The sequence below is a fragment of the Oncorhynchus masou genome, chromosome 21 (genome assembly GCF_036934945.1).
Source record: "Oncorhynchus masou masou isolate Uvic2021 chromosome 21, UVic_Omas_1.1, whole genome shotgun sequence".
Classification (NCBI taxonomy): Eukaryota; Metazoa; Chordata; class Actinopteri; order Salmoniformes; family Salmonidae; genus Oncorhynchus; species Oncorhynchus masou.
Window position 1 is genome coordinate 40675553 of NC_088232.1, and position 27190 is coordinate 40702742.

The 27190-nt window shown below is 42.1% G+C and overlaps 1 protein-coding gene across 2 annotated transcripts; it reads left to right on the top strand.

Moving 5' to 3' along the window:
• Nucleotides 1-297: 297 nt before the first annotated feature.
• On the top strand, nt 298-27190 carry LOC135508355 (glutamate-rich protein 1). Of its 2 annotated transcripts, XR_010450784.1 has the most exons (7): nt 298-709; nt 1164-1304; nt 1532-1678; nt 18890-19270; nt 19907-20101; nt 25760-25839; nt 25982-26067. XR_010450784.1 is itself a non-coding variant. In XM_064928479.1 (6 exons), the coding sequence occupies exons 1-6, from the start codon at nt 691-693 to the stop codon at nt 26107-26109; spliced, it is 1011 nt and encodes a 336-aa protein (XP_064784551.1). In that variant the 5' UTR covers nt 299-690; the 3' UTR covers nt 26110-27190. The 2 variants fall into 2 exon arrangements, 1 of the variants encoding a protein (XP_064784551.1); XM_064928479.1 differs by lacking the exon at nt 25760-25839 and having other exon boundaries at nt 299-709; nt 25982-27190.

The window sequence follows — 27190 nt, forward strand, 5'->3', positions numbered from 1 at the left end:
AGTTCCTTCAGAGAGGAAGAAGCGAAGCTAGAGGTATGACTGGGCCCAAAATCTGATTTTGTATGGAGATCAACGAGTGTATCAAATTTGGTAATCAAGAAATGTAATGGCTTATTTGCTACGTGAGGCTTATTTGATCGAATACAAGTTTCGTAATGGTTAGGTTGTTAAGAGTGTACTGATATAAGTAGGACACTTGACATTCCGGAAACTGAGAAAAAAAACATTTTATATCGGAGTTGTGCCTGTGGTTCGCACGCTTATCTGCCCTCTCATTGGCTAGAATGGGCCCACCTGACCTTGCCTCCTCTCGACTGCCTTCCATTGTTGAAGACGTTTCACGATGTTAGAGCGGCCACTTGAGTATCTGGTCAATATGGATCATCTTTGGTTCCTTCCTCATGTGTGGATGATTGAGGTCTGCGCTGCAGCTCGTTTGGATGTTTTCTTTCGCGGCTGTGCACATAATGATATTTAGCGAAATTATTTCAGTCGTAACGAAGCATGATTTGTCAACGCAATGTTGCAAATGATGGGGCGTCGTTACAAAAGTTCATAACAAAGCTGCAAAACATCAACTAGCAGGCTGCCAGTAGCTAGCAATGCTAACTAGCTAGCTGGTAACATTACCGTTAGCATTTTTCACAAGCGTGTTTTATCTAATGTTACATTCGAGTTAAATATAGTGATATGGCACATAGGAAAGTAGGTAAGTACTTTTTTACGTCTTGTCGTTGCTGAAACATTAAACGCCAGATGTAGCTAGTTTTTACTAGTCTGTACTTATAGCTAGTTTACCTGTCTCGCTAGCCGGGCAGGCTACTGTCGCGCAACTCTTTGAGAGTTATTAACTAACAAACGCCAAGTTGACCGATCAATCCCGCGTGTTTTTGTGATACCTTCGCTGATGTATCGTTATACATCACAAAAACAGGCGGGATTAATCGGTCAACTCGTTTTCCGTTTCGTTTTTGTAGGCTTCTGATATTAATAAAGTATTTATGCTTTCTGTGAATTTTACTTTGATCTACCAACTACTAGTTGTGATTAAATTTCAATTGAAATTGCGTAATTAGCCAAACATGTATTTATACCCTAGATAGCTTGTACTTGACATTGTTGCCAATGTGGAATTAAAGTTAAGAATGTCAACTACGTTTCAGTATTCCAGTCTAAAGTTCTTCAGAGGCTGTACCCCTTACCTCCCAAGCTTGAGAAAGAACCCAGCTCTTCACCCCCCGAGTTTGTTCTCGACAAGTCCTCTGTGAAACAGAAAGTAGACCTAGAGGAGTGCACTATCACTGGTAAGTAGAGTAACATATTTCATTAACTGAGTTATGCTCAATTGAATTATAAATATTGTCCACGGAGCTAAGCGAAGTGAGACATCACATACTTTTTATTACTTCCAAATAAGTTGGTGTCACAGTCCGGAAATTATATAGCCTACAATACAATCACCTCCAAACCAATCGCCAAGCACTTACAGTATAGCTAATGTTCTTTCTTTCTCATTTGCTCTGTGTCTCAGGAGATGGAGGGATAATACCATCCTCGACCCAGCCAGGCAGACGAATGTACACAGTCATAGCTCCCCCTGCAGAATACAAGATGGGTGCAGAGGGATCTGTCACGCTCTCTCAGCCAGCATACATAAATACTGTGCAAGACCCAGCTGGTAAGAGGGCTATAATCTTACATTTATGGACTGTGGTGACAGAGATGTGCAATAAAGCAGGGGATTTACTAGAAGGGGCTCTCCTCAGTTCCTCTGTCCAGCTCAGTGTTACTATCACTCTCCTTTATTGTCTTTTCCAGTCCAGTTGTGGGGAGATTAAAGCAGGAACAAATATTTTTTTATCCAAGACCTTAGTTGAAAAATGTGAGATGGTTGTGTTGAGTGTACCGATGATCAAATCCCATCTGAATGCAATCTGTGCCAAATGGATCAGACCACCCACTGTTATTCACATTTGATGCTGTGTTTTTTTCAAGGTCAAATGTTACTATTACAGATACGTGGTCATTATCTAAAGGTATATGGCTTATGTGAGCACTCATTGAAACCATTTTAGGCTCAACAGTTGACATTGATTCACAACAGAACTGATCATTTTGTGTTATATGATCAGTAAACTTAAAGGTGCAATATGCAGAAGGTTATGTGACAAGCAATGTGTAGCAAATCATTGTACCATCTAAACCTCTGAAATATCTTTGAAATAACCAAAAATATTGTATTTTCAGCTGTTTGAAGCTGGTGTACAAAGGTAAAAGATGCGAAAACTAAACGTATGAACGGGAAGCATAAAAATAGTGCATATAGAACATATCTTCCTCTGACTTGCTTTCAATGAGAATGAAAGATCTATAACTCACATTTCCATAAGAATTTGTTAGTATCATCCAAAAGTTACATATTGCAACATTAAGATGTAATGGAGCACATTCCATTTGTTTTAGTGAGTGTTTCCCTGGCATCAAGCAGCTGGCTGAACAACCTGCTCTATGCCGTCCTGACCGGATATCCACACTACTAACCCAGTCCATTTCATTCAGTCAGCATCTGCCTGCCAGAGAGGTAAATGGGTTTAGGCTACCTGACAGAAACCGATTATATTAATAGTTGACAGTAGAGAAATTAGTCTTGGGCAACACCTTCATTCATGTACACTGAGTAGGTTGTACCGGTATTTCCACTTTACCTGCAGAAAATGTCTCATTAATTGGAAGACAATGTATGTTTTTCTAGAAACTCAAGAATTTATGAATTCGAAGTAAACTCAATGCAGCTATATTTGCCTGTTATAATGGACTAGTCAGCAATTTAGGCCTATTAGTGCTTTCTCTTACATACTTGGTCATCAGATAACTGGGTTCATGTATATGCACTTTGTGACATCTGCTGATGTAAAAAAGGCTTTCTAAACACATTTAGATTATTTTAGAAGTAGTACAAGTTAGCCATTAGACCTAGTCTTGTAGCAGTACAGGTGGAATAGGGGTGGTTTTTAGCTTCTTTCTGCAGTCCTGAAATGGTCTGTGTGAGCAAATATTCGCGGCTCTGTGCTCCACTTGCAGGAGGTATCTGTTACCATGGAGAAAGCAAAGTACACCATGACAACCTCATAGTCATAAATGTTTTTATTTTTTGGTTACAAGTCCTTTAACATTTAGCTGGGCAAGGTGTCTACCTTGAATAATGTCTTAAAATGCTTTCATGTAGATCAGCTGCTAGGTCTGTACACATGAAGCAGTTCTGCCCTAATTACCATCTAGGCATAAGAAACAAATTAAGTCATCATAAATATTGCATATTTTAAAAGGCCAACTGATGGGAAAATCTGACATGACCATTTAGTCGCGGTAATTAGGCTTCTCCAAGCTCTGATGCTGCTGATGGTCATTAGTAGGCCTACCAAACCTGCTAACTGCCCGGTACTCAGCACTCTATTGTCCCACTAATCACTCTGACACCAATGCAAATGTAATCACAAATCGAATCAAACACTTCATGAAAGCTCATGTTGCACAACATTTCTGTAGTCTATCGAATTGCGTTAGAGAACCAATTGATGGCCTCTATTAAGAAGATAGTAATAGAGTTAACGATGCTGTCTTTTCCAGCTACTGTGTGAGTAGTTTTGGGCCTGTGTTCATGTCACAAGGAATTTGTTTCAAATTCCTTCAACCCTCTCCCAAGGCCTTGCATTTATTAGAAAGTGTGAAGTGACTAAACTAGCCAAGACTGATATCTTAGCAGTGGCTTTGATGTACTCAGAAAGACAGTGGATGACCTTACTATTGATCCCTCCTGCCAACATTACTATAGACTCACGTAGGGCTGAACGCATTAAGTCGATTGTTTGGTCGATAGGCTGTTAGTCGACCAAGATTTCTTTAGTGACAGAGTCGCAAATTGATATTTTTTCCATGGTGCACAAGACACCTGTCTTATTCACGCCTGTCTCAGTAGACTTATCCATTGAAGGCACAGTCCATCACTAGACGTGGTATACTGAAATTGTATATGGTTATATTATGTAAAAAATAATGGGGCAACACAAGTGTGTATGCTTTCTCGCGTTGGATAGCAGTCACTGTCCGTGGTACTGAAACATCTGTGTCGTTGAAATGGCTCCTTTCCCTATGTTTCTATGGACATAATAGCAAAGTTAACTAGCATTTTGTTGTTGAATTGTCACCTTTTCCTAGATCATGTTGCTATGTGCATAATAGCCAAGTTAACCAGCATATTGGTGTTGAAAACAATGCGGCGGACAGCAGCGGCGTGAGAAGACGAGAAAAAAATTCAAGTAGCGTTAGGTCAAAACTAACAATTACAGGTCGACCAATTTTTATTTTTTTATTTAATCGGAATGGCCAATTATTTAGGGCCGATTTCAAGTTCTCTTAACAATCGGATTTATTTAACTAGGCAAGTCAGTTAATTAAGAACACATTCTTATTTTCAATGACGGCCTAGGAACGGTGGGTTAACTGCATCGTTAAGGTGAAAATCTGTCGTTCTGCCCCTGGTCAGCTCAGGGGATCCAATCTTGCAACCGTACAGTTAACTAGTCCATCGCAATAATGACCTGCCTCTCTCTCGTTGCACCACACAAGGAGGCTGCCTGTTACGCAAATGCAGTAAGCCAAGATAAGTTGCTTGCTAGCATTAAATGTATCTTATAAAAAAACAATCAGTCATAATCACTAGTTACATTTACATTTAGTTACATAGTTAACTTCTTGAAACTCCCCATCCCGGATCCGGGATCGTGACTAAAGCCTCAGGCTCATTAGCATAACGCAACGTTAACGATTTCTGAAAATCGCAAATAAAATGAAAATAATGCGCCTGCTCTCAAGCTTAGCCTTTTCTTAACAACACTGTCATCTCAGATTTTCAAAATATGCTTTTGAACCATAGCAATTGACTAATTTGTGTAAGAGTATGCTAAGCTAGCTTAGCATTTTGAGTAGCATTTAGCACGCAACATTTTCACAAAAACCAGATAACCAAATAAATAAAATCATTTACCTTTGAAGAGCTTCGGATGTTTTCAATGAGGAGACTCTCAGTTACATACCAAATGCGCAGTTTTTCCTGAAAGCGTCTGTGTGTAGGAGAAATCGCTCCGTTTTGTACATCACATGGCTACCGAAACGAACCGAAAATTCAGTCACCTACAACGTCAAACTTTTTCCGAATTAACTCCATAATATCGACCGAAACATGGCAAACGTTGTTTGGAATCAATCCTCAAGGTGTTTTTTCACATATCTCTTCATTGATATATCGTTCGTGGAAGCCTGCATTCTTCTATAAATTCCATGGAAAAATACTTGCAGCTGACTTTTGCGCAGGACACCGGGCGGACACCTGGTAAATGTGGTCTCTTATGGTCAATCTTCCAATGATATGCCTACAAATACGTCACAATGCTGCAGACACCTTGGGGAAACGACAGAAAGGGCAGACTTACTCCTCTCGCATTCACAGCCATATAAGGAGACAATGGAAAACAGAGCCTCAAAAATCCTGCTCATTTCCTGGATGCCGTCTCATCTTGGTTTTGCCTGAAGCTCACGTTCTAGGGCACGCACATAAAATATCTTTGCAGTTCTGGAAACGTCAGTGTTTTCTTTCCAAAGCTACCAATTATATGCATAGTCAAGCATCTTTTTGTGACAAAATATCTTGTTTAAACGGGAACGTTTTTCATCCAAAAATGAAATTGCGCCCCTAGAGTTTCAACAGGTTAACTACACATGGTTGATATTATCTAGCGTGTCCTGCATTGCATATAATCTGACTGAGCATACAAGTATCTGACTGAGCGGTGGTAGGCAGAAGCAGGCGCGTAAACGTTCATTCAAACAGCACTTTTGTGTGTTGTGCGTCAAGCATTGCACTGTTTATGACTTCAAGCCTATCAACTCCCGAGATGAGGCTAGTGTAACCGAAGTGAAATGGATAGTTAGCGCGCGCTAGTAGCGTTTCAAACGTCACTCGCTCTGTGCCTTGGGGTGGCAGTTTCCCTTGCTCTGCATGGGTAATGCTGCTTCGGTGGTGGCTGTTGTCGTTGTGTTGCTGGCTCGAGTCCAGGGAGGATCGAGGAGAGGGACGGAAGCTATACTGTTACACTGGCAATACTAAAGTGCCTATAAGAACATCCTAATAGTCAAAGATTAATGAAATACAAATGGTATAGAGGGAAATAGTCCTATAATAACTACAACCTAAAACGTCTTACCTGGGAATATTGAAGACTCATGTAAAAGGAACCACCAGCTTTCATATGTTCTGAGCAAGGTACTGAAACGTTAGCTTTCTTGCATAGGACATATTGCACTTTTACTTTCTTCTCCAACACTTTGTTTTTGCATTATTTAAACCAAATTGAACAGGTTTCATTATTTACTTGAGGCTAAATTGATTTTATTTATGAATTATATTAAGTTAAAATAAGTGTTCATTCAGTATTGTTGTAATTGTCATTATTATAAATAAAAATCGGCCGACGTATCGTTGTTTTTTTTTTGGTCCTCCAATAATCGGTATCGCCGTTGAAAAATCATAATCGGTCGACCTCTACTAACAATGCCACTCAGGAACATTCACAGTAAGCAGCTCCAGTGAAGATTTAGCCTTGTATTTTAGGTTATTGTCCTTTTTGTAAGGTGAATTCATCTTTCAGTGACTGGTGGAAAGCAGACCCTGGGAGATGCGTAGCTCCATTATGTTTATTTTTTATCCTGAACTCCCCAGTCCTTAATCCTTAACGATTACAAGCATACCCATAACATGATGACGCTACCACTATGCTTGAAAATATGGAGTGTGGTACTAATGTGTTGTGTTGGATTTACTCCTCATATAACTTATTTTCAGGACAAAAAGTGAATTGCTTAGCCACATTTTTTTGCAGTATTACTTTGTCTTGTTGCAAACAGGATGCATGTTTTAGAATATTTTAATGTACAGACTTCCTCCTTTTTGTTCTGGCAATTAGGTTAGTATTGTGTAGTAAGTACAATGTTGTTGATCCATCTTCAGTAGTCTCCTATCACAGCCATTTAAATTATGTAACTGTTTTAAAAGTCACCATTGGCTTCATAGTGAAATCCCTGAGCGATTTCCTTCCTCTCCGACAATTGAGTTAGGAAGGATGCCTGTATCTTTGAACTGACTGGGTGTATTGATACTAATTTCACTTGGATAGTGTAACTTCACCATGCTCAAAGGGATATTTAATTTCTGCTTTTTAAATTTTTACCCATCTACCAATGGGTGCCTCTCTTAGTGAGGCATTGGAAACCTCCCTGGTCTTTGTGGTTGAATTGTGTGTTTGAAATTCACTGCTAAACTGAGGGACCTCAAAGATAGTTGTGTGGGGCACAGAGATGAGGTCGTCATAACACTATTGCATACAGAGTTCATATAAGTTATGTGACTTGTTAAGCAAATATCTTCTAATCAGTGTATTTAGGCTTGCCATAACAAAGGGGTTGAATATTTGACATTTCAGTTTTTAATTTGGGAAGAATTTGAAGAACAATTCCAATTTGACATTCTCTGTGTGTGTGTGGGCCAGAGACAATCTAAATGTAATCCGTTTTAAATTTGAGCGTCAACAGGTGTGAATCCTTTCTGGAAGCACTGTATCAATCAGTGAGGCTGTTCTGTCATTTGTTCATGTCACACAGCATATGAGTCATTCATGCTTTGAAATGCAATCAAACATTTTTGTTTTAGAATTGAATAACAAAGTGAGCTTTGAGTAATTAGCCTAAACGGTAAATAAAACGCAGTCCACGAATGCATGTAACTTTTTTAAAGTCTTTATATGTAAAGGCTATATACACGGAGTATACCAAACATTAGGAACACCTTCCTAATATTGAGTTACACCCCCCTCCCCCTTTTGCCCTCAGAACAGCCTCAATTTGTCAGGGCATGGACTCTACAAAGTGTTGAAAATGTTCCAACTGGGATGCTGGCCCATTTTGACTCCAATGCGTCCCACAGTTGTGCCAAGTTGGCTGGATGTCCTTTGGGTGGTGGACTATTCTAGATGCACACGGGAAACCCTGGTACCTACTATGATACCCCGTTCAAAGGAAATAAAATATTTTGTCTTGCCCATTTAGCCTCTGAATGGCACACATACGCAATCCATGTCTTAATTGCAAATTTTAACCTGTCTCCTCCCTGTCATCTACACTGATTGAAGTGACATCAAATGGGGATCATAGCTTTCACCTGGTCAGTGTGAGTCATGGAAAGTGCAGGTGTTGTTATTGTTTTGTATACTTGGGTGGGCGGGGGTATGTGTATACACTCAGCAAAAAAAAGAGGACCCTGTCTTTCAAAGATAATTCAAAAAATCCAAATAACTTCACAGATCTTCATTGTAAATGGTTTAAACACTGTGTCCCATGCTTGTTCAGTGAACCATAAACAATTAATGAACATGCACCTGTGGAATGGTCATTAAGACATTAACAGCTTACAGACGGTAGGCAATTAAGGTCACAGTTATGACAACTTAGAGGACACCAAAGTGGCCTTTCTACTGACTCTGAAAAACACCATAAGAAAGATGGCCAGGGTCCCTGCTCATCTGTGTGAATGTGCCTAAGGCATGCTGCAAGGAGGCATGAGGACTACAGATGTGGCCAGGGCAATAAATTGCAATGTCCGTACTGTGAGGCGCCTAAAACAGCGCTACAGGGAGATAGAACGGACAGTTGATCATCCTCGGCGTGGCAGACCACGTGTAACACCTGCACAGGATCGGTACAGCCGAACATCACACTTGCGGGACCGGTACAGGATGGCAACAACAACTGCCAGAGTTGCCCCAGGAACGCACAATCCCTCCATCAGTGTTCAGACTGTTCGCAATAGGCTGAGAGAGGCTGGACTGAGTGCTTGTAGGCCTGTTGTAAGGCAGGTCTTCACCAGACATCACCTGCAACAATGTCGCCTATGGGCACAAACCCACCATCGTTGGACCAGACAGGACTGGCAAAAAGTGCTCTTCACCGACGAGTCGTGGTTTTGTCTTACCAGGGGTGATGGTCGGATTCACGTTTATCGTCATTGCAGGCAATCTGAACCCTGAGCGTTACAGGGAAGACATCCTCCTCCCTCATGTGGTACCCTTCCTGCAGGCTCATCCTGACATGACCCACCAGCATGACAATGCCACCAGCCATACTGCTCGTTCTGTGCGTGATTTCCTGCAAGACAGGAATTTCCGTGTTCTGCCATGGCCAACGAAGAGCCCGGATCTCAATCCCATTGAGCACGTCTGGGACCTGTTTTGTCTCAGTTGTTGAATCTTCTTATGTTCATACAAGTATTTACACATGTTAAGTTTGCTGAAAATAAATGTAGTTGACAGTGAGGACATTTTTCCTTTTTTGCAGAGTTTTATAGGTGACTTCTGGATGCTGGCCTTCTAGGCAGAGTTGCAAAGAAAAAGCCATATCAGACTGGCCAATAATAATAAAAGATTAAGCTGGGCAAAAGAACACAGACACTGGACAGAGGAACTCTGCTTAGAAGGCCAGCATCCCGGAATCACCTCATCCCTGTTGATGTTGAGACTGGTGTTTTGCAGGTACTATTTCATGAAGCTGCCAGTTGAGGACTTGTGAGGTGTCTGGTTCTCAAACTAGACACCCTAATGTCCTTGTCGTCTTGCTTAGTTGTGCACCGGGGCCTACCACTCTTTCTAATCTGGTTAGAGCCCGTTTGTGCTGTTCTGCGAAGGGAGTAGTACATAGCGTTGTACGAGATCTTCAGTTTCTTGGCAATTTCTCGCATGGAATAACCTTAATTTCTCTGAATAAGACTAGACTGACGAGTTTCAGAAGAAAGGTCTTTGTTTCTAGCCATTTTGAGCCTGTAATTGAACCCACATGCTGATACTGAACTAGTCTAAAGAAGGCCAGTTTTATTGCTTCTTTAATTTCAGCTGTGCTACCATAATTGCAAAAGCTTTTTCTCATGATCAATTAGCCTTTTAAAATGATACTTGGATTAGCTAACACAACGTGCAATTGGAACACAGGAGTGATGGTTGCTGATAATGGGCCTCTGTACGCCTATGTAGATATTCCATTAAGTCTGGCTACAATATTAATTTACAACATTAGCAATGTCTGCACTGTATTTCTGATCAACTTGATGTTATTTTTAATGGCCAAAATGTGCTTTTCTTTCAAAAACAGGGGAATTTCGAGGTGACCCCATACTTTTGAACGGTAGTTTGCATGCAGTCAACAGTTTGGACACCTACTCATTCTAGGGTTTTTGTTTATTTTTACTAAATTGTAGAATAATAGCGACGACATCAAATCTATGAAATAACACATGGAATCATGCAGTAACCAAAAAAAGTGTTAAACAAGTCGGCCTATTTTGGATGCTTCAATGTAGCCACCCTTTGCCTTGACAGCTTTGCATACTCTTGGCATTCCCACAATTGGGTTGATGATCGGGTGGTTGTGGAGGCCAGGTCATCTGATGCAGCACTCCATCACTCTCCTTGGTCAATAGCCCTTACATAGACTGGAGGTGTGTTGGGTCATTGTCCTATTGGAAAAACAAATGATAGTCCCACTAAGCGCAAACCAGATGTGATTGCGTATCACTGCAGAATGTTCTGGTAGCCATGCTGGTTAAGTGTGCCTTGAATCCTAATTAAATTACTGACTGTGTCACCAGCAAAGCACCCTTCACACCTGCTTCATGGTGGGAACCACACATGCAGAGATCATCCATTTACCTACTCTGGGTCTTACAAAGACATGGTTGGAACCAAAAATCTAATTTGGGCTAATCAGACCACCAAGGACAGATTTCGAGCAGTCTAATGTCCATTGCTTGTGTTTCTTGGCCGACGCAAGTCTCTGCTTATTGGTTTATTTGCAGCAATTTGACCATGAAGGCCTGATTCACAGTCTCCTCGTAACTGATGTTTTTGTTACCTGAACTCTGAAGCATTTATTTGAGCTGCAATCTGAGGGGCAGTTAACTGTAATGAAACTATCCGCTGCTGCAGAGGTAACTCTGGCTCTTCCTTTCCTGTGGGGGTCCTCATGAGAGGAATTTTCATCTTAGTGCTTGATGGTTTTTGCAACTGCACTTGAAGAAACTTTCAAAGTTCTTAACATTTTCCGGATTGACTGACTTTCATGTCTTAAAGTAATGATGGACTGTTGTTTCTCTTTGCTTATTTGAGCTGTTCTTGCCATAATATGGACTTGGTCTTTTGCTAAATAGGGCTATCTTCTATATACCACAACTGATTGTCTCAAACGCATTAAAAGGGATTTTTTTTTTTTTGCAAATTAAGGCACACCTGTTAATTGAATTGCTTTCCAGGTGACTACCTCATGAAGCTGGTTGAGAGAATGCCAAGAGTGTGCAAAGCTGTCAAGGCAAAGAGTGGCTACTTTGAAGAATCTATTGATTTGATTCACTTTTTTTTTTTTTTTTTTAGCTTACTACATGATTCCATATGTGTTTCATAGTTTTGATGTCTTCGTTATTCTACAATGTAGAGAATAGTTATAAAATACAAATAAAAAAGAGTAGGTGTGTCCAAACTTTTGGCTGGTTGTGTGTGGACCTCTTGACTTTATCCACATTTTGTTACATTACAGCCAATTTCTAAAATGTATTAAATAAAATTTCAAATCATCAATCTACACACACATCAAAGTTATTTTAGAAATGTTTGCTAACTTATTACAACTAAACATAAGGTATTTATTTACAAATGTAACAGTCCCATTGCTATGAGACTCAAGTGAGCTTAGGTAAATCCTGTTTCCATTGATCATCCTTGATGTTTCTACAACTTGGAGTCCACCTGTGGTAAGTTCAATTGATTGGACATGATTTGGAAAGGCAGACGACACCTGTCTATGGTCCCACAGTTGACAGTACATGTCAGAGCAGAAACCAAGCCATGAGCTCGACGGAATTGTCCGTAGAGCTCCGAGACAGGATTGTGTCAAGGCACAGATCTGGGGAAGGGTACCACAAATTATGCCACATTGAAGATCCCCAAGAACAGTGTCGTCCATCATTCTTAAATGGAACAAGTTTGGAACCACCAGGACTCTTCCTAGAGCTGGCTGCCTGGGCAATTGGAGAATGGCCTAGGTCATGGGGAGTGACCGAGAACCCGATGGTCACTCTGACAGAGCTCCAGAGTTCCTCTGTGGAGATGGGAGAACCTTCCAGAAGGACAACCATCTTGTTAGATATTACTGCGCTGTTGGAGCTAGAGACAAGCATTTCACTACACCTGCAATAATGGGTGGGTCGGTTGTACTCATGGATAGGACAGCTTATGTACATGAGTGTCATAGACAGCTGCTTGACAACACCTTTTACAAGAAACTCAGAATTGATCCCACTTCCCAATTTCAGAATACTATCTTGTCTGTCCTAGACGGGTATTTAAGTTCTGGTCAGATAACCAAAAAAGAACATGCATTTTTGGCTATTCAACACCCTAAAATTGCCACCTTTACTTTGCCGAAATTACACAATGTTACACAACCTCCAGGGCGCCCTATTGTAGCGGGCATTGATGCAGTAACGGCCCCTCTATTTACTTTTGTTGACTTTTTTATTAGACCACTCGCAGAACAGCTACCCTCCTTTGTAAAGGACACCAGCAGTATGATCTCTATCATTGAATCTCTTGATCCTCTCCCTGAGAATACCTTGTTAGTTACTTTTGATGTTGAGTCATTATACACTAATATTCCACACGAGGGCGGTATTGAAGCTATGGAACATTTTCTTTTACAACGTGACCCTAATGAACTACCTTCCAGTGCATGCATTGTAACATTGGCTGAAATAGTACTCACGCATAACTATTTCATGTTTCTAAATGACTTCTTTATTCAGATTAAAGGGACTGCTATGGGATCCCCCATGGCTCCTAACTATGCTAATTTGTATGTGGGTTACATGGAGAAACAGTCTATTTTCAAACCTCTCAAATGTTTTCTTGCCTCACATCATTATTTGGAAACGGTATATTGATGTTTTTTGTTCTATGGAGGGGTGATGCTAAACAGCTCCAGGCGTTCCATGCTTTTCTTAACTCCTGTTCTGAGCATCTGAGATTTACTATGCAATTTGATACACGTCAAATCAGTTTTATTGATCTTCTGATCTTGTGTGAAGATAATGTTTTATACACTGATCTTTCCAGGAAACCTACTGATCGTAACAGTTTGCTGAGGGCTGATAGTTGTCACCCACTTCCCTTGAAAAACAGTTTGCCCTACAGCCAATTCTGTCGAATCAAAAGAATTTGCAAAAAACAGTCCGATTTCGACAGAAATATGGCTGAGACGCAAAGAAAGTTCAAGGAGAGGGGCTACAAGAATGATCAGATTAATATTGCCATTGAGAAAATTCAAAACAAAACGAGACATGACCTTTTTCAAGGTAAATCTCGCAAAAAGACGCATTCTTGCGTTCTAACTACCCGTTATTCAAAGTGCTCTGAACAAATTAAGGGAATTGTTCACAAACATTGGCACATCCTAAAATCTTGGTCGTATTCTCGCGGGGCAGAAATCTCAGAGACCAATTGGTAAACTCTGATTTACCACCCCAAGATATTCCTGAGCAACGTCTATTTGCGCCCCTACTGGATGGAAATTACAAATGTAATGGCTGTGCTCAATGCAATGGCACTTATAAATGTAGATCCTTCAAACACCCACAAACAGGGAAATCGATCCCAATAAAAGGTGTTATTACGTGCTCCACTAAGGCAGTTATTTATCTTATAACTTGTCCTTGTGGTAAAAATTGTAGGTAAAACAAAGCGCGAATTAAAAGTACGTATCTCAGAGCACCGTAGCACCATTAGGTGTAAAAACTTGACTTATCCAGTTGCGGCCCACTTCTTGGAGGCAGGCCACTCGATTTCGTCTCTGCGTTATATTGGCATCGAACATGTCACCCTCCCTAGGAGAGGGGGTGACCTTGATAATTTATTAAAACGAGAGGCTACCTGGATCTTTAATTTAAAGACCCTTGCGCCCTTCGGTCTCAACGTAGACTTTGATCTGAAGCCATTCTTGTGATTATTGTGACTTTGCCATTGTAATTGTGTGTAAACTTGTATAGTCAAATTAATCTATGATCGTATGCTATCCATTTGTTTGTTTGCTGTTCTTTGTATGACATTTTAATATTTGATTATTAACCACTGATATTAGGCCACTCCTGGCCATGATTACAGACACCTGTGTCCTTTGACACTATATAAACGAGTCATCCCGCAGTGTTTGTGATTATACCCTGATGAAGACAGGTTGGCTGTCGAAACGTTGGTATTAAATTTTTGCATCTGAGCTCCAAGAGTGTGCGGCTCTCTTTTATTTTCAAGAACCTTCCAGAAGGACAACCATCTTTGTTAGATATTACTGCGCTGTTGGAGCTAGAGACAAGCATTTCACTACACCTGCAATAATATCTGCCAAACACATGTATGTGACCAATAAAATCTTAGTAAGAGGCATATAACAGCCCACTTGGAGTTTGCCAAAAGGCACCTAAAGACTCTCAGACCATGATGAAACCAAGATTGAAGACTGAGCTGAATGCCAAGTATTATGTCTGGAGGAAACCTGGCACCATCACTGCTGTGAAGTGTGATGGCTTCTGAAAACCTGCTCCAGAGTTCCAACAGGACAATGACCCTAAGCACACAGCCAAGACAACGCAGCAGTGGCCTCGGGACAAGTCTCAGGTTGGATGCTCCCCATCCAACCTGACAGGGCTTGAGAGGATCTGCAGAGAATAATTGTGGGGGGGGGGGTAATATTTCATTAGAACAGAGACACTGGTACTTAATTTATTTAGTGTTAACATTTTGTTCCAAGTGGTCAGAAATATTGTAATTGTAAAACTATTCACAACATTTGTTCCTATACCCTCCTTTTTCTTGATCTCCAATAGTTTCCACAACTAAGTCAAATGACTTCCACACATCTGACTTTCTGTTCTGAGCAACTTGTAAACATTCTCCAGGTTAGAGTTTATTTTTCACCACCTCTGCATACATTTTGCTGTCAAGTTCGGTGTTTGAATCAATTTATTGATGTGATTGATAGGCTATAGATCAGGCCCTATTGGTCACATGCATGAGATGCTTACATGTTTCATGTAAAGAGTGCAAGGATTGAGGAAATAGGTCATGTTTTTCCTAAAACAAATCAGGGATTTCAGTAACTACTTTTGTCAGTGAATCAAGTAAGAAATGAAATAGCTGATATGTTGCAGCTTCAGCACAGACAGTGCGAAAAAACACTTGCAGTGCTCTGGTGCCTTTTTCGCTGCAGCAGGGAGAAGAGTAAGACCACATTCACCAGTCACACAGGCGTTCCCTGTCATTTTGTTTTTAACACAGCATGGCCATCAGGCTCCTTGAGTTATTTGTGTCTTAATTATTTAGTCAAACAGTGCTTGTGAAGCATCAGTGCATATAGTGGATTTTATTCAAACACATAGGGTGTGTCCTAAATGAAAATATACATGTTTTAAAAAAAAAACTCAGTCCACCAAGATATTTTGTTTGAGACAGCCCTAGACCCATTTCCCAGCCATGTCATTAAAGTTATGTGCGTAATCCGTCATCAGAAACCTCTTTTGTTTACGTGCAATTTAACAAACAAGTAATCAGATGGTTATCACAGATTTCATCAGAGGATATATATTTTTTAATCTGTTTTTCTCCCCAATTTTGTAGTATCCAATTGGTAATGACAGTCTTGTCTCATCACTGCAACTCCCGTACGGACTCGAGAGGCGACGGTTGAGATCCGTGCGTCCTCCGAAACACAACCCAACCAAGCCGCACTGTTCTTGACACAATGCCCACTTAACCCTGAAGCCAGCCGCACCAATGTGTCAGAGGAAACACCCTACACCTGGCGACCGTGTCAGCGTACACTGTGCTCAGCCTGCCACAGGAGTCACTGGTGCGTGATGGGACAAGGACATCCCTGCAGGCCAAATCCTCCCCTAACCTGCACGACGCTGGGCCAATTGTGCGCCACCCCATGGATCTCCCAGTCGTGGCCGGCTGCGAAAGAATCTGGACTCGAACCCAGAATCTCTTAGTGGCACAGCTAGCACTGCGATGCAGTGCCTTAGCCTCCCGAGTGGTGCAGTGGTCTCAGGATTTATTACCTAGTAAGTTAGCGAGGCAAGGTAAATGGTGCTTGATCAATCCAGACTAAGAATAGTTGTTGAACATGGCTAAAGCCATCAGTCTTGCGTGTTTTCATGGTTCACTCACTCTTCAATTTGTCAAGGTCCTGATACCAGCATTAGCTATTAGCTACATTAGCTACAGAGCTTTTTGATGTCGGGATACGAGTGCATCCCTCTAACGACATTTGATGGTAAACAGAAAACGGCTCTGGTTTGATCCCTAACCATCAGACTACCTGACCACTAGAGGGAACACTGACTCGCATTCCTTTGACTGCAGGTTTACCTGTTGAACAGTCCAAGTCATGATAAAATGGACTGTGTGCGCATGTCCATCCTCCTTCAGGACGTCCTGTGTCTTTGAGAGACTATTTATTGAGCTGGACCTTGCTGAATCACATTTGCTGCATTATGCACCTTTTATCAAGCCATGTCCGCTTTGCCCCACATCTGTTGCAGCATTCACTTATTGCCACCAACAGTAAATCGCTTCCTACATGCTTATTATGATTCGTTTTATGGAAATGCTGTGAATAATCATCACCGGTTGTTTATTTGTGATGTTTCCAATTTCTCTTTCACAGCTGAAAATTGATACATAACACAACCTTTTTTTAAAGACACTCTCTCACTCGCTCTCTCTGCACAGCTGGCCATATGGTGGCAGTTTCTCTTTTAAAACTTCATGTGGATGTTGATCCCCACTTGGGAACTTTCCCTAACACCCTCAGCTGGAATGTGGCGCATGGAACGCAAAAAATATTCTTAAAAATATTTAACCTCCACACATTAACAAGTCCAATAGCTTAAATGAAAGATAAACACCTTGTTTATCTACCCAGCAAGTCAGATTTCTAAAATGTTTTACGGCGAAAACATAGCACATATTTATGTCAAACCACCACCAAAGACACAGCTAATTTGCATAGCCAAGTTGAACAAAATATGCAATCAACAAACGCAGGATTAAAAGAAAAATAAATCACTAACCTTTTGAAATCTTCATCAGATGACAGTAATATAACATGTTACACAGTACATTTGTTTTTTTCAATAATATGCTATATATATCCATAAACCTCTGTTTACAATTACGCATTGTTCAAAAAATGCTACTCGAATGTCCGGAGAAATGATGATAGCTCCGGCAGATAACAAGCAATACACATCATAAACTTTAACTAAATATGCATGTTCTACATATATATAGAAAGATACACTTCTTCTAAATGCAATCGCTGTGTTACATTTATTTTTAACGTTACAGAATTCGTTCACTAGGCTATAATATGAGTCGGCACTCAGAAATTAGCATGATGGCTCCTCTATCTTGGAGTCCACAGAAACCCAAATTTAACACAAATATTCCCTTTGCTGTTCTTCCATCAGAAGGCCTGGAAGGAATTATACTCACCAAAAACATTGTTTAGTTGTGAAGTCTGTGTCTTTTGGTTATCAAACACGGCATATTTCTGTTGAAATGCAGCCAAAAGTCAAGCGGATGCGCACCAAAACGTCGAATTTACATATTATATGTCGACTAAACTTGTCAAACTATGTTCATAACCAAGCTTTAGCATGTTATAAAGGTGCACAGCAATTCTCAGGACGAACAGAAACACGCGTCGTTTAATTAGTCTAGGAAAAGAGTGAACATCGGCGGAGAGCGCGCATGAATGTGACCTTTTTTTCGCGTGACCGAAAGGTTTCGGGCGGTCAAAACTCTCGTGACCGCGCTATTCTCACAATGAGAAGCCCCATTGAAAGCAGACATCGCGCTGAAGACATAGAAACTGTTCCCAGGTCTGTAGGCGCTTGGGAAGGGTGGGGGCGATGACGTCAAAGTTGGGCCAACTTTTATGATGACAAGAGAGAGTTTGGGAGAATGACTGCCCTGAGAGTTCTGCTTTACATACAGACATAATTTCAACGGTTTTAGAAACTTTAGTGTTTTCTATTCAATAATATTTTTTTATATGCATATATTAGCAATTTTTGAAAGATTTTTTTTCTGTTTAATATGGGCACGCAATTACTCCAAAGGGGGCAGCAGACAGCCCTATCCTTAACAGGTTTTAAGACCAAAAAGCTCTTGAAATTCCTTAAAGTCTAGAGAAAAAGTGGTGTGTGTGTGTGTGTGTGTGTGCGCATACATGCTCTGCAGTAGGGGGGGTACTGGAGTGTATAGGCTGTGGTTGGGTTGCTAAATCCCAGACAGCCTCTCCACCCACCAGTTACCCTGGGGAACAGCCACCACACTCTGTGTGTGTACAAGGGCCCAGCTTTCCTACGGGGGAAGGTGATGCAGTCAGCTTTTGACTTCAGTGCTCTCTGAGCCCCGGAGAGCCATCCATCCTTGAGCATCAATCCAAGCGGTGCTGCTTGGCTGAATATGCTGGCTGAATAAACTTTATCTGCTACCAAATAAACAGTCTTATGTCAAAGATGGGATAGGCATGGTGTTTGAAGGTGGCTGATTCCAAGTGCTATGAAATGGATATTAGTTATGAATATGGATCACAGGGACTGACTTACCATAGCGCGGCACCACAGCTAGATTAGACTAGCTTGTGAAGTAAACAAGCTCTCACTTTTTCTTGTTCCCTTCAGATGAGAACACTCATGAGTCTGAAGGAGAAGGAGAAAGACAACGACTGAGAAGAAGAAGAAAGAGGAAGGGAAAAACAGCTCCAGAAGGAGGGACAGTCACAGGACAGGCTACAGACTCCAACCCTGGGGATCCAACCATGGCTCCGACCCCCACGGAGGAGAAAGGAGAGCGGCTTAGCAAGAACAAGAGGAGGAAGCTAAAGAAGAAACGCCACAAAGAAAAGCTCCTGTCTCTGGGTCTGATGCCCCGCGCTGCAGCTCTGGAGTTCACCTACCAGAGAGAGGGGAATGGGGAGGAGGAGGATGAAGAGATGAGGCAGAGAAGAGCAGCTGAAGTGATGGACTTCCTAAGGACCACACAGGAGATCTACGTGTCTGATCGTGGGTATCATACCAGGGCTGCTAATCAACCCAGATACGGTCACACACAGCCTAGGCCAGAGCTCTCCAACCCTGTTCCTGTAGATTTATCCTCCTGTAGGTTTTGTCTCCAACCCCAGTTGTAACTAACATGGTTCAGATGATCAACCAGCTAATTATTACAATCAGGTGTGATAGATTGGGTTGGGGACTGGAAACCTACAGGTCGGTAGTCTCCAGGAATGGGGTTAGTCTGGCTCAGTCTTCCTAAGAGCTGGCCAAATGTAGTGCAGTATATAGTTGTAGTGTGTAGAGCACAACCCAAAAAATGGTCCCAACTTGAGGACCATGGGGGATTTTAAGGTCTGAGGTGTTTAGGTTACTTCCTCATGAGGTGTTTAGGTCACTTCCTAATGTATAGGCTCTGTTGTCTGGTCTGGCATAATCCCCCCCCTGACTTGCCTTCGGAAGAAATTCTCCTGTCCTTATTATGCACCTCAGTCTCAACATAGACCTGACGATTGTTAAGGTATTAGACATTTTGCTGTTATCATATGACTGAATTTCCCACATCCTGCTTAGCACATTCCCATTCAGTAATGGATATTTGAAAGGTTGGTGGAGTAAGAGCATCTCTTCTTTCCTCACACTCTCCAGGCTCATTGCCTGCGGACAGGCTCCGTGTGTCCTCAGGGGTAGTGGAGGGCCTTCTGACCAGCCTGTCCAATGGAACATTCCCCCCTCCTGTTTTGGCCCACCTCCACAGCCTCAAGTCCCTGGTGCAGCAACAGGACATGGAGAGGCTTGCCAAGGCTCTGCAAGAGCTCCAGAACAGCTCTACCATGTCTCCTAGTGAGTAGTCTTATCTGGTTTTGCCTTAACTATTCTTGTCTGAGCTCACCTGTCCATACTAGAGGTTGACCACATGGCTGATTTTAATTAGGGTTGATTTCAAGTTTTCATAACAATCGGTAATTGGCCTTTTTGGATGCTGATTACATTGCAATCCACGAGGAGACTGCATAGCAGGCTGACCACCTGTTACGCGAGTGCAGCAATAAAATGACTTTGGCTGCAAGGAGCCACGGTAAGTTGCTAGCTAGCATTAAACTTATCTAGTAAAAAAAACATCAATCTTCACATAATCACTAGTTAACTACACATGGTTGATATTACTAGGTTGGCTAGCTTGTCCTGCATTGCATATAATCAATGCGGTGCCTGTTCATTTATCATCGAATCACCGCCAACGTCCCCAAACGGGTGACGATTTAACCAAAGCGCATTTGCGGGGGAAAAAACACAATTGTTGCGCAAATATACCTAACCATCAACCTCAATGCCTTTCTTAAAATCAATACACAGCAAATTCATGTTTGCGGGCAATATTAACTAGGGAAACTGTCTCTTCTCTTGCGTTCTGTGCAAGCAGAGTCAGGGTGTATGCACCAGTTTGGGCTGTCTGGCTCGTTGCGAACGGTTCCGTAATTCACTGAAAGAATAAGCGTTTTCCTTTCTAAATTATATTTTCCAGATTTGACCATATTAATGACCAAAGGCTCGTATTTGTGTGTTTATTATATTTAATGATGATTTGATAGAGCAGTCTGACTGAGCGGTGGTAGGCAGCAGCTGGCTCGTAAGCATTTATTCAAACAGCACTTTACTGCGTTTGCCGCAGCTCTTAGCAATGCTTGATGCACAGCTCTGTTTATGACTTCAAGCCTTTCAACTGCCGAGATTAGGCTGGAAATACTATAGTGCCTTTAAGAACATCCAATAGTCAAGGGTATATAAAATACCAGTGGTATAGAGAGAAATAGTCGACGCGTCCATAATTCCTATAATAACTAGAACCTAAAATTTCTTAACTGGGAATATTGAGGACCACCAGCTTCCATATTTTCTCATGTTCTGAGCAAAGAACTTAAACGTTAGCTTTTTTACATGGCATGTATTGCACTTTTACTTCTCCATCACTGTGTTTTTGCATTATTAAAACCAAATTGAGCGTGTTTATTTATTTCAGACGAAATGGATTTTATTTGCGTATTATATTAAGTTAAAAATAAGTGTTCATTGTTCATTCAGTATTGTTGTATTTTCACTATATAAATAAATAAAAATCGGCCAATTTAATCGGTATCGGCTTTTTTTTAAATCCTCCAATCAGTATCGGCGTTGAAAAATCAATCGGTCGACCTCTAGTCCATACTACCAGTCGCCTAATCATACCTGCCCTCGTCTGGCCATACTAGCATGCCTTACCTAGACATGCATGCTCTCCCCTATCCAAACACAAACCAGTTTGACAGTCCCCAGTATCTCCTGCCACCGGGTGTTTTACTCAAGAGCTGCCAGGAGAGCAGACTTTGTACAGGTCTGGAAATTGTGAATGACATTGTCTCAGGTGTGTGTGTGTTGGGTCAGTTCAAATCTAACTGATAAGATCAGTGGTGACCTGGTTGGCCCTCATGCAGAGTATACTACTGCAATATATTATACGACTGTCCTGTCCAGGGGATTCAGGGCACGGCTGAGCAGGTGGTCATAGTGATGCTCAACTCTCTGCCAAGGCAACGCTGAAGAGGAAAACAAACAGCAGTCCAGACCTGTGATCAGTTCCCACAGTGGACTCTATAAAAACCAGGGATCATCAACTAAATTCAGATGCAGGCCGATTTCTTTCTTTTTGGGGGGGGGGTTGATGGTCGGGATCAAAACATAATTTGTAGACTGCAAATTGACTGCAAGAAGATATATTTGACTAGAACATAATCATTTCAACTTGCTTGCTTTTGTATATGATCACGTGTTTGTGTGTGAATACTTGGGAACGGATTTCCAAAATGAAAGTCACTTGGAGCTGATTTCCTGGTGTTTTTAGACTTCTGTCCAACAATAAAAATATAACACTTGGGTGGTCAAATAACGCCACCAGTTTGTGAACCCTAGTATAGACTATAAACTAAAACCACACAGCTTATTCCTGCTGATCCCTCCACCTGCTCCTCAGATGTGGCCAAGCTTTGTGGATTCCCCCAAAACATAATTAGTCATTAAAGGTCCAATGCTGCCGTTTTTATCTCAATATCAAATCATTTCTGGGTAACAATTATGTACCTTACTGTGATGGTTATGAATTGAGTGTCAGAAATAACTTCTTAGCAAAGAGCAGTTGTTCACGCAATTTTTCACGGACTGTCTGGGAGTGGTCTGAGTGGGAGGGGAAATCTGAAAACTAGCTGTTATTGGCAGAGAGGTTTGGAACTCTTTTGTTATTAATCTATTAATTAATTTACTGCCTGGTGATGTCCCCACGCTGGCCAAAACTCCATCCTACAAAAACAGGCTGACATTTTAGGTGGTGTTCTCAAACAGTGCATTCACTAAAAGGACATTTATCATTTTCCCAGTATTATTCCAACCTCGTATTGTGGAAATGTATATAAATCACTTTTTTTGACTGCACTGGGCCTTTTTAAAGAGCAAATAAAGTAGTCTAATAGCCATCCAGTCTGTTAACTAATCTATTCACACCTGTTTTATTTTGCTAAAGGTAAATGTCCATTAAACAGAATGTAAAACTGTCGGCGACGACGTCTGCTGCTTGCCTGTTTCCAGTTTTATTTGATGACTTTCATGCAGATAGGACAGACTGACCCTAGCCCCCCGACACATAAACTACTGCAGCATAAATACTGGAGGCTGAGACCGAAGGGGTCAGGAGACACTGTGGCCCGATCCGATGATAACCACGGACAGGGCCGAACAGGCAGGATATAACCACACCCACTTAGCCAAAGCACAGCCCCCACACCACTAGAGGGATATCTTCAACCACCAACTTACCATCCTGAGACGAGGCCGAGTGTAGCCCACGAAGATCTCCGCCACGGCGCAATCCGGACAGGAAGATCACGTCAGTGACTCAACCCACTCAAGTGACGCACCCCTCCTAGAGACGGCATGGAAGAGCACCAGTAAGCCAGTGACTCAGCCCCTGTAATAGGGTTAGAGGCAGAGAATCCCAGTGGAGAGAGGGGAACCTGCCAGGCAGACACCGCAAGGGCTGTTTGTTGCTCCAGTGCCTTTCCGTTCACCTTCACACTCCTGGGCCAGACTACACTCCATCATAGGACCTACTGAAGAGATGAGTCTTCAATAAAGACTTAAAGGTTGAGAGTGCATCTCTCACATGTGTAGGCAGACCATTTCCAGGGCGTACCAGTACAGATCACTGTGGAGCTATATACAGGGAGTACCAGTACCAGATCAATGTGGAGCTATATACAGTGAGTACTAGATCACTGGAGTTGTATACAGGGTGTACCAGATCAATGTGCATGGGGTATGTGTATGTGTACATGAAGGCAGGATAAAGTGACTTGGCATCAGAATAAAGAACAGAGTAGCGGCAGGATATTCTTAGTGTGAAAGTGTGTGTCAAATCAAAAAATGTCTGTCGCATGCGCCGACTACAACAGATACCTTACCGTGAAATGCTTACTTACAAGCCCTTAACCAACAATGCAGTTAATAAAAAAGCAAGTGTTCAAGTATTTACAAAAAAGTAAGTGAAGTAAAAGAAAAATAGAAAACAATTTAAGGAGCAACAATAAAATAACAGTAGCAGGGCTGCATACAGGGGGTACTGTTACGGAGCCAATGTGCGGGGGCACAGGTTAGTCCAGGTAATATGTACATGTAGGGAGAGAAAGTAACCTACACATAGATAACAGAGTAGCAGCAATGTAGAAGGGTGGGGCAATGCAAATAGTCCGGTTAGCCATTTGATTAGCAGGAGTCTTATTGCTTGGGGTAGAAGCTGGTAAGAAACCTTTTTTACCAAGACTTCGGCGCTCCGGTACCGCTAGTCTGTGACTAGAGTGACTGGAGTCTTTGGTCATTTTTTGGGCTTTCCTCTGACAACGTCTGGTATAGAGGTCCTGGATGGCAGGCAGCTTGGCCCCAGGATGTGATGCAACCAGTCAGGATGCTCTCGATGGTGCAGCTGTTTAACTTTTTGAGGATCTGAGGACCCATGCCTAATCTTTTCTGTGTGGGTTTTGTGTGTATACACTTAATATACAAAACATTAAAAGCACCTGCTCTGTCCGTGACAGACTGTCCACGTGAAAGCTATGATCCCTTATTGATGTCACTTGTTAAATCCACTTCAATCAGTGTAGGTGAAAGGGAGGAGGCCGGTTTAAAGAAGAATTTTTAAGCCTTGAGACATGGATTGTGTATGTGTCATTCAGAGCCTGAAAGGGTGAGGACAAAATATCTAATTTCCTTTAAACGGGTATGGCAGTAGGTGCCAGGCGCACCGGTTTGTGTCAAGAATTGCGATGCTGCTGGGTTTTTCACACTCAGCAGTTTCCCGTGTGTATCAAGAATGGTCCACCACCCAGCCAGCATGGCACAACAGTGGAGTCAAAATGGGCCAGCATCCCTGTGGAATGCTTTTGACACCTTGTAGATTTCATGCCTCGACAAATTGAGGCTCTTCTAACGGCGTCTACTCAATGGATATAGTCTGGAGTGTGCATAGTCCGTGTAACCATTGCTAAATAGTTATATAAGTCTTATGGCTTGGGCATAGGAGCCGTCTCAGAGCCTATTGGTTTGAGAGCGGGTGCTCCGGTACTGTTTGATGGACAGTAGCAAAATGAACAGTCTTGGTTGGCTGAAGTCTTCTGCAATTTTTTTCAGGCCTTCCTCTAACACTGCCTCATGGATGTCCTCGGTGGCAGGGAGCTCCGCCCCAGTGATGTGCAGGGCCATCCGCACCAAGTACGGTCGAGGGCGGTGCATTTGCCATACCAAATAGTGATGCCGTCAGACAAGATGCTCTTGATGGTGCAGCTGTAGAATTTGAGGATCTGAGGGCCCGTGCCAAATCTTTTCAGCCTCCTTAAGGGGGAAGAGGTGCTGTCGTGCCCTCTACACGACTCTGCGTGTGTGTGTGGACCATGTTAAGTCCTTAGGGATGTGGACGCCAAGGAACTTGAAGCTCTCGACCTGCTCCACTACACCCCTGCTGATGTGAATGGGGAAGTGCTCTCCCCTCTCACCTGTAGTCTACGATCAGCTCCTTTGTCTTACTGATATTGAGGGAGAGGTTGTTCTCCTGTCACCACACTGCCAACTGTCTGACCTCCACCCTGTAGGCTGTCTCCTCAACGTACGTGATCAGGCCTACCACCGTCAGCTAACTTGGTGTTGGAGTCATGCATGGCCACGCAGTCTTGGGTGAACGGGGATTACAGGAGGGGACTAAGCAAACACCCCTGAGGGGCTCCCGTGTTGAAGGTCAGTGTGGCGGAGGTGTTGTTGGCTACTCTCGCAACCTCGGGCAGGCCTGTTAGGAAGTCCAGGATCCAGTTGCAGAGGGAGATGTTCAGTCTCGCGCTTGGTGATGAGCTTATGGGGGACTATGGTGTTGAACGCTGAGCTGTAGTCAATGAACAGCATTCTCACATTGTTATTTCTCATCTTGTCCAGGTGGGAGATGGCAGTGTGAAATGCAATGAGATTGTGTCATTTGTGGACCCGTTGGGGTGGTATGCAAAATGTCAAGACAGGTACAGTACTAGACCAAGACCAGGATAATTAGTTGTCCTCATCACTATGGAATGACAGTAATGATCTCATTAAATAACTGTTAATCCACTCACTGTTCCTAATTGCAAACAAACTAATGTGACGTGTGTTTCGTCTTTCCAGGTGAGGCCACTGCAGTTGTGTCCTTATTTCAGTACTGGATCACAGACATCCTGCCCCTGCAGAGACTGGAAGTCAGGCCAACCAACAACACAACCTTCCTAGTTGAACCAACCAACAACACAGCTTAGACTTTCCTAGGCGTTCAAGGTTTTAAACAATACTACTGATGGAAAATGTATCTGAATCATACATTGTGTGCCCACAACCACAACTGTTTGATTAGACCACTGCATAAAAATGTTCTTAAAGGTGCTACCTGTCATGACGTTGCCCTCTTTGGGCACAGCAAGCCCATCCCCCTCTCCCTGCCTCCTTCAACTAGGCTGCTGTGGTCAGAGAGAGGTGGTAAATTCCTGAAGTCCCTGCCTCATGGCCACAGTATAAGAGACAGAGTGAATTTTCATAGAGAACAGAGGAATTTCTTCCACCTCACAGAACTTGAGGTCTGAAACAAATTTCATGTTCTGGACAAGGTATAAAAGATCGGTGAAGATTCCAGTTACGAACTAGTCCGTTTGTTACATTTTGGGGAAGCTCATGGGAGACGGTGTGGCCACATTGCCATAACGCTCTTTATAGAATAGCCTCAGATATGAGGTTTTACATCTAATTGTTGTATAAGATGAATGAGTGAGTATGATACTGTTTGTAAAATTGTGTGATGTGATTTTGGACTGTTTAATGAAGGAAACTCCAATTCCCTTTTGAGTTTAACTAAATCTGAGGACTTCCCCTGAGCCCAGTTAGGGTCAGGCATCCTGGGGCAGCTCTTTTCTGCAATTTCAAATAAAACCCAACTTTGAGAAATTATCACCAGACCATGTTTTCCTCCATTACGAGGGTACAAAGGTTGTAGACCATTGCTGAATCTTTTAACCATACCACGTGGTTAAACTCTGACTATCGATACCAACAGAATAAGAACAAGTCTTTATTAATTACTAGCCTGCAGCTAGGAATTCTTCGATATATATTGATTGCAATTGTTCCCGAATGAGTGAGCGTTCATGTGCAAAGGATTAGCATTTCAATTGTTATAATGATCAACTCTGTGGTGACTTCTCAGCTGACTCCCCGTTTTGTCCACCAAGCCGCGATGCTGGTTTAGCCCACTAGGGCACATTCCCTTATCATTTCTTGTAATCATATTGACTTTGTTTGTTTATGCATTTCTGACTTAGTTAGTAATAAATCATTTTTTTAAGACAA

What these genes read in the sequence shown, in the direction of transcription:
- LOC135508355 (XM_064928479.1), top strand. An exon ending in TACTGTGCAAGACCCAGCTG is followed by an intron (nt 1,679 to 18,889) that starts GTAAGAGGGCTA and finishes TGTTCCCTTCAG; the next exon opens with ATGAGAACACTCATGAGTCT. An exon ending in CAGCTCTACCATGTCTCCTA is followed by an intron (nt 20,102 to 25,981) that starts GTGAGTAGTCTT and finishes TCGTCTTTCCAG; the next exon opens with GTGAGGCCACTGCAGTTGTG.